Source organism: Amblyomma americanum, chromosome 10, assembly GCF_052857255.1.
Source record: "Amblyomma americanum isolate KBUSLIRL-KWMA chromosome 10, ASM5285725v1, whole genome shotgun sequence".
NCBI lineage: Eukaryota > Metazoa > Arthropoda > Arachnida > Ixodida > Ixodidae > Amblyomma > Amblyomma americanum.
Genome location: NC_135506.1, coordinates 5,973,388 through 5,988,135, shown reverse-complemented (window position 1 = coordinate 5,988,135; position 14,748 = coordinate 5,973,388). Strand labels below are relative to the sequence as shown.

The window sequence follows — 14,748 nt, the reverse complement described above, 5'->3', positions numbered from 1 at the left end:
TTCAATGTCGTACTAATTATGGGCATTAAGTCATCGCGGTCTGCTCCGCTTCCCTGTCTTCATTCATTGTTGATCAACGGGCTAAGTGCACGTTGTACCGGAGTACTTTATTAGGTGCTCTGAATTCTACTATACTTTGTAGTTCATTGTCTAGCTTCTCTTTTGTGCTGTACGTAGATGTCGGAACACGGATACCACCAGTCTGAAATAACATAAGAATTTAATATAGTTCTACTGTGTCGTTGTGACAAATTTCTGGTGAATGCAGCTCTTCTACAGCGCTGTTCTGGGAAATCCTGCCGAATTTCTATTCTAAATAGCAGCAAGAAAGAAAGGGTAATTTTATGCAAGCAGTAAGAAGTGGAGGCGCAAAAAATAGACCATCTGAGAAGGATATGTAATAGATCACGTTCTGGCAAATGACAGGGTAAAAAAAAAGCCACTCAACCTCCTCACCTTAATTCGAAAATAGGGAGGATGCGTACACGTTGACGAGTGCATAGTAAGAGCGCTCTTGTGCACCTCGAACGTGGTAGCGGGTGTAATTAACGTTAATTAACAACGGCCTTCAGGCATTGAGTGAAGATTGCTGTGCACGCATGGCTGTTCATTACTGCGCGTTGCATCTCTCATGGCTGAGGCACGATGTTGTCGCCTCGTCAGAGAGCTGCCTACGGCGCGCAAGGACAGCTGGGGGTCATTGCTCCGTTTGCATGCGGCTGTCGCCGACGTGCTCTTCGATCGCACCCAGCATATACCGCGGGCGGTGCGCATTCCTCATGGGCAACGGTAGATAATGAATCGCTCTCTTCTCAGTTCAGTGGTCGCGCCTCGCAATTGGGTCAGAAGATTCCCGGGCATTGACAAATTAATCACCACCGCCCGAAGGCTGTGCAGGGGGGCTGCCCGCTGGAGGCAGAGTTGAATTCAACCACTGCGCTTCCAGGAAACAGGCTTGGAGAAGTAGCGTACACCTTTCGGCACCTGCGTGCCACACTTGCCATCAGACGATCGCCGAACTGCCGCCATCCCAGCGCCCAGGGGGGCAGGCAGATCGTGGACGGCGGTGAGAGAAAGAAGATCAAGAAGAAGAAAGAGATGTAGGGAGAGAAAAAGAAAATCGAGGCACATAAAGGTGGAGGAGACGACGCGGCCCGGGACGACAAGCGGAGCGGGCGCGTAAAAAGCCAACGGGCCACTTGGTAAATTGGCTCGGCGAGCTGCTCGAATTAGGAGGGAAACTGCGGAGCGCAAGACGTTCGGGCGCGACTGCGACGGGTGGTGGCGAGGGTCCAGAGCAACCGAGAGGGTGGTCGCACGAGGCAGGCAGCGGGAAAGAAGAGAGCCTGCCGAGAAGGTGGTGGTCCGAGACGGGCATCTCCTCTCTCCTCGCGCGAAACGTTCCCTCTGGCCTGGCAAGGGCGTCCCTGCGCCACCGCCGCCGCCGCTGGGCTACTACTACCTACACACAACACACAGACCGTTTGGACCGCTTACGGCGGAATGTCTCGCTAGCTGGAGAGGCCGCCACGGCCGGACGCCACACCGCGCCAGCAGGCTTGCTCCTCGCGCGAGCGCGCGCTTTTCACGGCGCCGATAGTCACGCGCCTGGTGCGGACACACGTCTTGTCCAGTCGGCCGGCTGCGCGCGTCCAGTGGCCCCGCTAATTGGACCGCGCTTCGAGAGGAGCGTCACTTGAAGAGTGAGTCTTCGGTGGAGCGACGGCTCGTGGTGGGAACGTCATCACGTGGTGGCAAGTGCTGCAAAAGAGTCTGTCGGTGATCGTCTGCCCTGGAAGTAGCACTTCCCCCGCCTGTGTCCTTCGCGGGCCCAGTTCTGTGGTGCGTCCCGAAGTGCGTGTCCATCGTGGCTTAAGACACTGGGAACTATTACTGCAACCAGGACATCTGAAAGGAAGGTAACGCGTCGAACCAAGTGCACAAGTCTTCGTCCTTGGAACGCGGACCACATGCCTTCTCCTGGTCCGAATTGTTTCGATTGTGTGCTGGCGCTGCCAGTAATATGACGATCCTCTGGAACTGAACTGTCTGACAGACGCAAGAGTCAAGCACGTGCTCCTACAAGACCATTCCTGGTCATATTCGCTATAACTCGTTGCGTCTGTCGTCTGGACACGGTCTGCAGGAATCCAGTGCACAGTGCATTCCGTCTCATTGTGACTTGGCTTTTTTTTTCGCGACGTCTTTTCTACGTGATTAGAGCCCCGACAACGCCCGCGTCTGTCCAAGCTCGCCCTGAGAGGCGCCGTACGGAAACTGTCCGAGCAGACTTGCTGTTTCCAGTGCACATTTACCTTGTGTCTTGGTGGTGAACAACGCAGTATTGTTTGGGGTGAAACCTCGTGTGTCTGCTATACACCGTAAGTGCTACAAAGCGCGTGTGTTGCAGTGCATCCCGGAGTGAAACAGTCCTCAATCATCACCGATCTTTGTGAGCTCGTGCCCTTGGTCGAGTGGTTTCTTTGGATTTGCGGAGTGGCACGGTTTAAGTGACGCGGCTTGATGAAACAGTGATCTGAACCGACATTCGTCAGCAGTCACGTGACACCTGCTCTAAGCTTCATTAAGGAAAATACTCCCGCTTTATGAAAGGAGATATTCGTGTACTTGACGAGACTTAGTCGATTTGTCGCCCTTCCGTAATCTAACGAGTTTCTACTTTCTGAATCGCGAAAACTATAGTATTCTATTGCGCTATCGTGCTATACATTAATATATAACTTGTCGTGTTAATACCGGTTTATATTTGAAAAGACACATAGGCTGCGTTTGCGGATTAGCCAGCCCAAGAAATCTTGTTTGCTAGTTCAGTGGTGGCCTCAAGAAAGCTAGGAAATCTGAACTCAGCTTAGGTGTTTCAGCAGCCCTGGGGGCATACTTGAGTACGCGTCAACAGTCAAACAACCTGGCGAATATGACACATCTTTCATTAATGCCAGCTTTTTAATGGTCCTTTACTAGAGCGAATATTAATACGGTCTTATGTGTGTCGTAAGATTGTGCTTAAATCGTGATATTAAAGACTTCAGCAAGGACTGATGTCATTGCGTTCATTAATGTCCAAGAAAGTTACCTCATAAACGACTAATATATTCTGCAAGAAGTTTGCCAGAGGGACTTCAAGTTATAAATAAAAGACACTTCATTCACAACGATAATCACAAATAACGGAAAACAAGACTCGTCAGGGCGAAAGGGGCGCCAGTGAAAATGTGGGAAATGGATGTGCATGCACCTGACGTTGACATTCGAGACGTTTCGGACCCTTCCCGAGGTTGAAGAAACCGAAAAACCATCAACTGGCCTCTCACAGTCGTACTTTAAAAAAACAAGGTAGACGCCAGAGAGCAAGGACAATACGCCTTTTTTTTTTAAAACTCAGCCGGCAAACATTCCTCCTCTCCATCTTTCAAGACTCGACGCCCTAAGGAAAGCACTGCGGTTTCTCCTTTCTGTCGTTCTTGTTTGGGGTGTCGGAGCGCGGGGCCATTGTGGCGCAGTGCTTTCAGCAACCACCGCCGTACCTGGACGCCATGCATGCCACGGTGGTGGTGAGCGTTGTTCAGCCGAGGTGGCGGCGTTCGCCGCCGTCCCATTCCCCTGCGAGCCTGCGACGCGGCCGGCATGGAAGTGTCGGAGGTGGTTGCCACTCGTCCGGGGATAACTGCGCAACAGCGACGACAGCGACTCTGGGCCGTGACGGAGGCGACGCTCTGTTCCGCTGCCGGCTGGACCACCACCACTGAGTCCGGGACCCTCAGTCCGACCCCAGCGCCGTTCTCGAAGGAGTATATGCTCGTGCTACAAACCGACAGCGACGAAATGGTGAGCGCTATTTGCGGCACTTCCTACGTTTCTTGTCTCCTTTATTTTTTTTCCCTAAAATTCCTAGGACCTTCGACTTGCACTTCTGTTTTCTTTTTTCGCGTTTCCTTCGCATCATATTTCAGAAATTTCGTTTGCTGTGTATTCGATTTATTGATTTGAATTTATCAGCGCCGGCTCGGGCTGTGCAGTCCGCGTCACCCTTGCGTAGAGCGCTCGGGCGGTGCACTTCCCTGCAAACAAATCAGGATATTGTCGCAGCCGCTAGGTTCCGGGAGCAACACTTGCGCGGAAGTAATTCCAGGTAGAACCCGCTAACATAGTAGACAGGAGCACTTGTCCCAGAGATCAGGGCTGCTGTCGAATTTCATTTTTTGTTACCAGGTATATGCACTGCTTGAGCGCTCTACACAAGGGTGACACGGACTGTACTCAATAAGTTGCACTCATTCACTGATAGCTAATGAAGAGCTTCACTGTGAAACTCGGCGTCCAGAAATAATTTAGCCTAGTAGGCAGATTTCTTGTATTTCCGCGTTTGGTCTTCGCCTGGTATTCGCTGTGCATTCGTCTTGTGAGTTCTTTTTACTGTTCCGTTTCCTGTCCTTCATGTTCACGTTAATTTTGTCCTGCGTTCTCTTGATAACTCGTCGACAATGTTATTTTTAATGTTGTCCACAGCTGAGCCAAATAGCTGTTTCGTTAAGAAATAAAAAAACGTGCAGTCCACTCGTGCACAAGTGAAGTTTCGCGAATTCGGTCTTCAGTTTTCTGCTTGCGTATTAATTCGCGAAGTCTTACGGTATCTCTGTTATCGTTTGCCGACATTTGCATAGAATCATATATAGGCATGGGGCAGCGGAATAACAGGAACGATGGCTATCCACTGTCAGAATTAATCGATAGGAAAAAATAATGAGTGAATAAACGCAGTTTGGGCGGCAGCGAAATTAGAACGACTCCATGCCAAACCTATTCCGCTTCGCCAACAAGCAGCCGACTGTCCTTGGGCCTCGTGTAATTAAAACAGATGGTATGAACGAGGAGCACGTATTTGCTGGAATGCGACGTTGAGAGGACCGAAACCTGTATTCCAGCTGGAAATATTTGTCCAGAGTTTTCTTTCAGCGAAGTTCCGTTGCGTCCAATCATTGTAAGGAAGAATTAATTGTAGTCTCTTTAAATATTCACACTATTAATGCGTGTTTGTGGGTGCGTCTCAGTTGCATCTGCTGCTTTACTTCGTGTAACGCGGAACAAGCAAAGGTCATTTGATATGATCACGCTTGGCCTCTATGCAACTGATCGAGTAGCATTATTTTATTATTTGTTCACAATAATCTTAAGTGGTCCTCGTGCGATAGTGGTTGGGGGGGGGGGGGGTGCAAATACGAGCAGGAAAGGACATTCGTTAGACATAAAAAAGGTGAAAAATACAGTACAATATATTGCTAAACAACTAAGTATGCATCTAATACTGTAGAGATATGATATATAACTGATATTGCACATAAATAAAACCACAAATGACACGAAATAAATATGTACATGGGTTTATGAAGCAGCAATTCTTCAATTCCTTAAAAAGAATTGATACACAAAATACCATACTGCACCTAACGTAATGACATGCAATTCGAAATCAGTTAGCTCACATTATTTTCTCACAAGAAATTTTGATACGATAAGTTACCTTCATTTGCAGTGTGTTGGCAGTAGAGTACAGCCTAATGTATTGCGAAGAATGGATGATCTTTCTTAAAAAGATTAGTGGCACGTTATGCATTTTACCTTGTTGTTATTGTAAAGACGCGGCAAGATTGAGGGAGTAGGGTGATGATACAGAGTATGCCATAAGTTTAGGGCAAGCGAAACAACGTCAACTTAATAAACATTACAACCCGGCATGCTTTTTTAATGCTGTGATGCTGGGGAGGCGTCATTAAGCTGAGAAGACAAATCGAAGAGCATCGCTTTGCAGGAGTTCAGTGCTGCTCATGGCGTATGCGTCATCAGAATCCCCATATGGCGAAGCGTGTTCACTTTTCAGGCGTATCAGAGCGACATAAAAGTTCTTTTTTTTAAGTGTATAGCTGCATGCTTGAGGTTACGCCTAAGACCATGCGTGCGGTTTGCTGATGCGAAGACGGTGCTAATATGGTAAGGTCATGTTAAGTCAGACTGAAGATAAAATCCAAGATATTTGTAAGTTATGGTAAGTTCTAAGTGGTGCATTGCTTAACTGCTGTACCATTGCATGCGCCAGGAGTTGGATGAGGACTCCCAGAGATCAAGGGATGTTAAGTCGAGACAATTAGCAAAATCGAAAATTTGCTAGCAGTTCTGCGGGCGAACTTTCTATATACGTACATGCCTGCACTAGCGTTTTCCATGAAGGTACATTTTTTTCGTAATTTTATTTCTAGAACAGATATGAAACTGAGTAGCCTGAAGCAGTAGGGGAACCAACCTCTACATTTGGTTTCGTGGTTGTCATCCGGCCGCCTTCAATGAAGTCCCGCCTGTGGCATGCTTTCAGCACACATAAATTAACGTTAGTGAGATTACAGCTACCGGACTTACAACAATACAGCGTGAATGCACCAAATAAATAATTCTACAGAAGACTGCGCTAACGAATTCGCACTGCTCATGTGATTATAGTGCCGTTCAAACGTGTGCAAATTTGACACCAAAAGAAATATAAACTACTATTAGTTTCCCAAGATAGTCGAAAGCAAGGGCGCGAATCAAACCCCGAAAAATGACAAAGAAAATGACTTGCCAATGTCTGCATCTGGAGTTATCCGCTCAGGCATGAATAGCAGCCAAAATTATCCGCTCAGTATGTTGGTATCCAGAATGTACAAGTGGCGCAGCGATGTATAGTTAAGTTGAACGAAAGCGGTAAAATTATACGAATTGGCGAAGAACGGTGAAAGTCGGTCCTACACTTATCTCGACGGCGCAATGCTAAAAATGGCAGCTACAAAATTCCCAAGCTACAAATTCCCTCCAAGCTGTAGGTTTCGCTTTTTTAGAGCCCTAAGAAAAGAAACGCTCTTCGTGTCATCGATCCTTGCTGCGGAAGGTCAGCCGGGGTAAGGCTTTCTTCGCTTATTTGTATTTTTGCGCTTCCTTTCATTTTTTTTTTCGTTAGATGCCGCCGCATTTCTTTCCAACGGCGACTTTTACACAGGTAAAGCCCATTTTTCTTTCTTTAAAAAAATTGACAACAATTAGCGGGGGAAAAAAGAAGGCTTCTAGCCTTCCTCGCCTTTCACGTCGCCTACCTGCGGGGCTTTTAGCTCGAAGCGGCCTCTGCTGGAGCAACGCGTTGCGTGTTGCCCGAGTCCCGTGTCCCTAGGCCCGTGAAGCTCCTGGCGCCCTCTGTCGACCACCGCGGTGTTTACCTGGTGGCATTGTTGTCGGGCTGCGGGCAGAGAAAGCTTGTTGGCGGCGGCACACTCTTTGAAAAAGGTTGTCGAGAAGACGAGCCATTCCGCCTTCGCTTTCCTTATCGCATATTCCTTCTCCTCCTTCGAAGGGAAACCTTCCTGGGTGTTCCCATCAGTTTGGGGAGGGATAAAGGAAACCCGTTTCTTTTATGAGCCGAGTAGGCCACAAAGCATGGCACGTGACATGGCTAAGTACACGGATTCTGCACTGGAGGAGTCTTTTGGCGGGAAGACACACACGCTGCATCGGAAGCCATGCGCACGTGGGAGTTTGTTGAATATGCGCGCACCCTCTCTGGCAGGAAATTGAAACCTCATTAAGGCGTGAATGTGTGCTGTTCTCCATGCAGCGGCCTATTTGCAGCAATAGCTAAGTCGGGGGCTTTCTCCAGGTCAGCGTCGTACGACGCCGTAACCGAAAACTCCCGCGTTCACCTTCTGAGGCAAGTGAATGTGCTCCAGATGGTGCCGTGGTATGGGTAGTGAACGTAATTTTTACAGTTTTCGCACTGTGTAGTCACGTGACTCTGCCAGGCCTTGCTGACACTGATTTTCTTTGTCTCCCTGATAACCAGTGAAGAAGGTAACGCTGCTCTTCTACCGCTTTCACTTCCCTCTGAGGGAGAGGGCAAAGTCTTGGAGCGTTGTTTCTCTCTCCTTTAGTTCAACAGAAAAAAGAATGGGCACAGAAAATTATTAAGACAAGATACGCCATTATGTTTCCACCCCTGCAGTACGACGTTGCAGTAGACAAAAAAATAAATGCCAGGCTCTTTTCTTTTTTTCTATCTTTTTTGTGTACCTGTAACAAAACAGTCGTGAGGTGAAACGAAAGGCTTAGAGCCGGGAGATAAGAAGAAGCAAAAAAAGTAAAAGTTAAGAAGTGTTTTTTGCACTGTACTTAGTTATAGGTGCGAACACGGTCCGCCCTTTTTTTTTCCCCCGGCCTGAAGCGACGGCATCCTTTTGCTTGCTTCTGTGAGTGCGTGTACCTCTCGCTTTTGTCGTTTTGACGAACGTTTTTCTGCTTGTTTGTTGACGGAAGTAGCTTGGGGGAAGCGCTGATGGTTCTTTGCCTCGCCCGCCCCCGCTCTTTAGCCGTCGTTTTTTCGCTGCGTTTATTCATCAGCATTGTAAGCGTTGTCGATTAAGTTGACAGCGCAGCGCGCACTAAAGTAGAAGGAAGGGCCGCGGAGCTTTCAGCAGCGTCAAGCTTCGGTTACAGAAAAAAAAAAGCCGTCGGAACTCGCAGCTTTCACGGCAAAAAGGGCGTTGACCTCTGCGGTGCGATGCGGTAGGAGATTCGGGAAAACTCAGTGCTGACTACGACCGCTGCACGCATAGCAACTTTGTTCGCGATCACAGCGTTGTTGGGCACTGCCGCTGGCATCAAACGCGAGAACGAGCTGACGGGTTGCTGCTCAGCTGTTATCGCATTTCATCCGAGTCAGAGGAGAGCCTGTGGGTTCGTTTTTTAGTACGAAATCACTACTTCATTAGCAATCATGTAAAAGGCGATGTCTGTCTAAAGCCTCTCAGATGTCTGAAGAAATAAAACTGATATCGCCGCGATTGGGCCTCCAACCTTCGGCGGCGCGAACAGATCATCTTCGCTCGCCACTGCACGAGGGCACTACAGGCTATCGCCGCAGACGACCACGCCTCGTGTTAAACTGCAACACATTCTTGCGCTGTGCACTGCACGTCGTCTAATTCATCAACTTGCATCTGTGCGCAGAAGTCACGAAAAGAAAGGAAACGCACAGAACTGCATCCATGGCCCAATGGACACCTCAATCTTGCTTTGAGCGACGTGGCGGTAGTGACAGAGAAATGCATGCCACTTGCGTTTGCGTTCACAACGTTTTGTCAGGAACGCGGCACTAGAGCAATAGGCCGCCGATGTTCTACGGGTTTATTGGCGTTGGCGTTGACAACGTTGTATAGACTGCGTTTATTTTGAGGAAACGAAACACGCATAACTGCTTCCCTGGCTCAAAGGACAACTCAAGCGCATTTTCAGGTACGTGGCGGTGGTGTCCACCCCCAAGAAAACTGATTTCGCACAATATTTTGTGCTTCAAAATGACGAAAATTATAAAAATTATGACACCCGCCGCGGTGGCTCAGTGGTTAGGGCGCTCGGCTACTGATCCGGAGTACCCGGGTTCGAACCCGACAGCGGCGGCTGCGCTTCGATGAAGGCGAAACGCTAAGGCGCCCGTGTGCTGTGCGATGTCAGTGCATATTAAAGATCCCCAGGTGGTCGAAATTATTCCGCAGCCCTCCAATACGGCACCTCTTTCTTCTGCCGCCGTGGTGGCTGAGTGGTTATGGCGCTTGGCTGCTGGCCCGAAAGACGCGGGTTCGATCCCAGCCGCGGCAGTTGCATTTCTTTAGGGAGGCGAAATTCTAGAGGCCCGTGTACTGTGCGACGTCAGTGCACGTTAAAGAACCTAAGGTGGTCGAAATTTCCAGAGCCCTTCACTACGGCGTCCCTCATAGCCTGAGTCGCTTTGGGATGTTAAACCCCCATAAATCAAATCACCTCTTTCTTCTTTCATTCCCTCCTTTATCCCTTACCTTACCGTGCGGTTCAGGTGTCCGCCGATATGTGAGACAGACAGTGCGTCATTTCCTTCCCCCCCCCCCCCAAGACCAATTTTCATTTTCATAAAAATTATGATGAGAACGTCCTGGTAGACTGAGCTTGCTCTTTGTTTTGTATTAAATTATTAGTCAACCTTAATCTTCTTTACATTGCGCACTGAACCCCTCCACGTTATTTCATTCACCGTAAGGGATTCCTGAAGGCTACATAAATTGTGAGCATAATCTTTGTCATTTTCAAAATTTATGTAGCCTTCAGGAACAATGAAATAACGTGGAGGGGCTCAATGCACAATATATTGAAGATTAAGGTTGACTACTAACGTAATACAAAACAAAGAAGATCAACGAGCTCTTTTAAACGACGTAGTGCATACAATGCGCGAAGGAAATATAAAATAGAAAATAGAATTACGGACTTTCGTAAAAACAACAAGACAATTTTTGCCCTGAATCAGAGACGTAGCATCGCCTTGATCGGGAACGGGGTGATGCTCAATACTTACCGGCTTCACGGTCGGCAAGAAGGCAACTGAAGGCGCGATTATACGAATGTGGGGAATTAAAAGTGAGTCCTGTATCTTGGGGAGGATCTAAATGGAAGTTACGAAACGAGCACATGCGCGCGACCTTAAGCCTGAAAATTGAAGTGGTGAAGCCAAGCCATGACAAAGTGGCTCTCATGCTGTGTGCAAGTCACAAAAACGGTATTTCGAAAAAAAAAAAACTGCACGGGTCGCGCACTGCTTAAAATTATCAGAGCCGCTCGCGACACTAAGTATGATGGAACGCCACCGCCGTTCCTTATTTTGACGTCGTTGTCCTCACATTACGGGCTGCGGTTTTCCTGACGACAGGAGAACGAAAATTAACACCAGCAATGTAACGTCATCATAACTCGGCAGAACTGACGGCAGCATTTTCACCATTCCTGCAGCTCTGAGGAAAGTGTGCGCGCTCGCGATAGTTCCCGCGCCTGGCCAAAGGCACGTAGGCAACCACTGGTGCGTTTATTCTAACTGACAAACATCCGCATCGCATGGCTGACTCAAGCTCTGTGATCTTAACAGGACATAACCGTCCAATTTTATTCCTGGTTAAAGAATCGGTTCTGTGGCTCTTACTGCTGCGCTTATGTTTGCACACCAGCAAAAGATGCAAACGAGATTAAGAAGTTTGCGAAGATAATGTGGGTGCAGATGAAACTGTACAGGGTTAATTGGAGAGATATGAGAGAGCCCTTTTTCCTGCAGTGGGCGTAGTCAGGCTGGTGGTGATTATGATGACGAAAAGATGCGTTAAATGCCGAGAAATTTTATATTTAAAAATTTTCCCGCAACTCCATTCAAACTCGCGACGTCAAGACCGAAAAACACTCCGTGATCACCATTTTTAGCGAAAGGCGCGCAGCCGAGCCTCAGAGATCTGCACGGACAAAACGGGCTTGATCCAATGCAGTTTGGTTGAGAAAACAATAGGTGGTGGCGACATCTGTTCATTTTTTGAACGTGCAGCTTATGAAGTTTCGTTTTTTTCTGTGAGAGCGCGGTCTTTGCCATTAGAACCCGTCAGTTTATCGATACAGGCCAACTTCAGTTTGTCCTCACTGTCATTTCTTTCGTATATGTCTCCGCTCTTGATTGCAGTCTTTTATTTATAATTATTTCCTTCGTTCTTCCGATCTTTCTTTCTCAGCAAGTTACTCTCCCCAGAAACACACCGCCCGCCCAGCCGAAGCTCAAAACAATCAGGTGGGATCGAGGAATAATGAGACTCATCTTCTGCCAAATGATTTAGTCTAGGAAAATCTACATGGAGATTATAGCGAAGTTCCCATCACGGCAAGATAGTTCGAAAGTGTACTCTCTTGCAACAACGTGAGATTAACGCGAAAAACAACGTGTAGGGTTGGAGGTGGCCTTATATTTGCTATACAGCTCAGGTACACAGAGGTGCACTCGCGAGCTCGATGTCTGCAGCTCCAATCACATATATCATCTACACCTGGGGCGCTGCTTAATTTGCGAGGGCTGTACATCTACACAGCAGGGGTAGAATTTTGAAAAGGTGGGCTACATGCGACTTATGCGTCCAATCGCCACTATGATATCTCTTTTCCTCAAATGTTCAAGTTTTTTACGCTGAATCACAGGTAGAAAGATAAGATTTAATAGCGGTTGGGGGGGGGGGGGGGGGGAATCAGACAGACGCTGTCGATAAGTGGCCACCTCCAGATATTATCCGTGTGATCAACTCCCCTCCTGCCATTAATGCATTTAGCGCTTTCATTTTGCGGAACGCGCTTCATTTCTTTTTTATTCGTATTATTTTCCGAACACGGGCGCTAACCGAATACGAATGCATTTATACATGCCGACAAAGAGCGCCCAGAAAACAGTGAAGCAGGTCAGCAGATAGCGTTTTAGATAAGCCGGCCAGTATACATCAAAAGAAGCGCATCACATCAAATTATCAGGCATGTACTTGGATTTGGATATGTGGCTTCCTCTTTGTATCAGGCGGTCCTTGCGAAAAAAAAAAAACTCCGTTAGTTTATGGTTTACGGGGGGTTTAACGCCCCAAAGCGACGCAGGCTATGAGGGACGCCGTAGTGAACGGCTCCGCAAATTTCGACCACCTGGGGTATTTTTACATGTACTGCACGGGCCTGTAGAATCCGTTAGTGTCCTAGCCTATTTTGTAGAAGGCCCTACACTGTGAACACAAATACGCCTATATAGGAGTAAAAAGGGAGTAAAACCTGTAGCGCACTTACAGGGAGGTTAATCATGCTTGCATGGAGGGAAACGTGGCGACGCGGCCCTTCATCCCCTGCGGGAATGCCGGGAAGTTGTGGCTTCGCATTTGGCTTGGCTAGTGTAGGACCAAAAGCGAGGATTCAAGTGAAACGACACAACTGTTCTCGAGAGAGATCTAAAAAAAATGTTTTGCTAATTGCCATACGAGCCTATAGTACCAGACCCTCACTTGCTTTAATTTTTTTACAGAATATATCAAAGCCCTATTGAAATAATTTAATCTGCACAGGCTGGAGAGCGCCGCGGCTGCGGGGGCTAGATCTAGCTACCGTATCGAAGAGCAGCGGAAGAGTTTACGTTTTCTGGCCAACATTATCCAAGCCAAATACTGAAGCCCATCTTCCCGCTGCAGCTGGTGAATTCCTCTTTAGGAAGCTCGCACAGACGGCGGCGCCACTTTTCCATCTTGAGAGTTCCGAGAAATTCTGTGTAGAACGCGCTACCGCCAGCCCCTATCTGCGCATGCGCTGCTGACGACTATGAGCATACCGTAACGATAGGCTAAAACTCTTTCATAATCACCGCGTTGTTTAGCTGAGGCCGTTCGGGCTGCACGCGCTCTGCCTTGACGCATTATGAAAACTGCAGCATAAACTCGAGCATGGCCACAAAATGAATGACCCGTCGCTGCCGTCCAGGCGCGAGTTACCTTGGTTCTCGGGTTCGCCTAGCGGATCGACGTCCGTCACGTGACCTCTTCGAGTGGCGGCTCCAGTAGCTGGCGCCCATGCCTCGGGCGAGGGAGTCGCCATATTCCGCCGTGCTCCCAATCACCGGAGGCTAACGCAATTACCCGCCGACGCCTTCCTAAACTACTCTAGTTTTGATCTGCATATGCAGTGCCCGCTTTCCAGGTTTTGATTGAGGCTTATAACGCCGCCACGCTGCCGAACAACCCGGTTGCTAGACTGTAGAGGAGCTAACAGCAGACGCTCCTAGTTTTATGAACAATGTCGCTAACTGTAACGTTGAGGGGCGATCGGTAAATAAATTGAAAGGCCAAAACAGCCAAACGGGTGAGTTGGTGGTCGATAAAACGCGACTATGTGCAGTTATTTTTTCTTCTTCTTCTTCTTCGCATTAGAGCCGGTGGACTTATCGCCGACCGCAGGACCACATTTCACAGGAACCGGAGAACGCAAGCGACATAACTGCAGTGCAATCAGGAGGCTGATCATCTACGCCATGGCTTCAAACAACAGGCTTGTTGCTTGACAGCCCGACAAAAGAGGCTCTCTTTATTCGCATGTCGGGGGGAGATGACTCAAAATAAGGTGCCGGGTTGGGCAATTTGATCATGGAACGGACATTTGCATGGGCATGCACAATTTTTTTACGAGCTGGACCAACGGCACCGGACATGACGTACAAAGCCCCGGATGGGCGGGCGCACTTGAGTTTAATGGAAACTTGTCCGAAGATAGTGGTGCATTGCAGAATATGCAGGCGAAATGCGGGAAAATTAGGCTTTAATGCCTCCTGAACAAACGCGCACCTGGTTCATGTTTCAGGAGAAGATGCCGTATTATCAGTTTTGTACATTGAATTTAACTTTCCTTTACAGCCGTATGAATGTTTCCAGGCGGATTCAAATCAGTAATTACTCCCCAATCGAAATATCGAAATATACTTCACCTTGGAGTTTGCCGTGAATACATTGGTATATAAAGCTTTCCTGCTTATACCAGGTGTCTGGTTAGCTCAGTTTGACAAGGGGCTGCCGTCCTCAGACAGGCGGTGGTAACGGGTTAGATCCCGGGACCAGAATTGGTTGATTTTGGTTTATGGGGGTTTAACGTCCGAAACCGATTCAGGCAATAAGGGACGAAGTAGTAGAGGGCTCCGAATAATTTCGACCACTTGGGGATCTATACTGTGCGCTGACATCGCACAGTACACAGGCGTCTAGAATTTCGCCTCCATCGAAATTCGAACGCCGCGGCCGGGATCGAACCCGCGTCTTTTGGTTCAGCAGCCCCAACACAACTACCAGTGAGCCATCGCTTAGGCCTCCG

At 48.3% G+C, this 14,748-nt stretch overlaps 1 protein-coding gene across 1 annotated transcript in view; it reads left to right on the top strand.

The window, feature by feature from the left end:
* Positions 1-3,216: 3,216 nt before the first annotated feature.
* TfAP-2 (transcription factor AP-2) overlaps positions 3,217-14,748 on the top strand; it is a 181,944-nt gene continuing 170,412 nt past the window's right edge. The window contains exon 1 of the mRNA XM_077642024.1: positions 3,217-3,846. Coding sequence (XP_077498150.1) covers positions 3,646-3,846 — 201 coding nt within the window. The 5' untranslated portion in view covers positions 3,217-3,645. The remainder of the gene's footprint in view (positions 3,847-14,748) is intronic.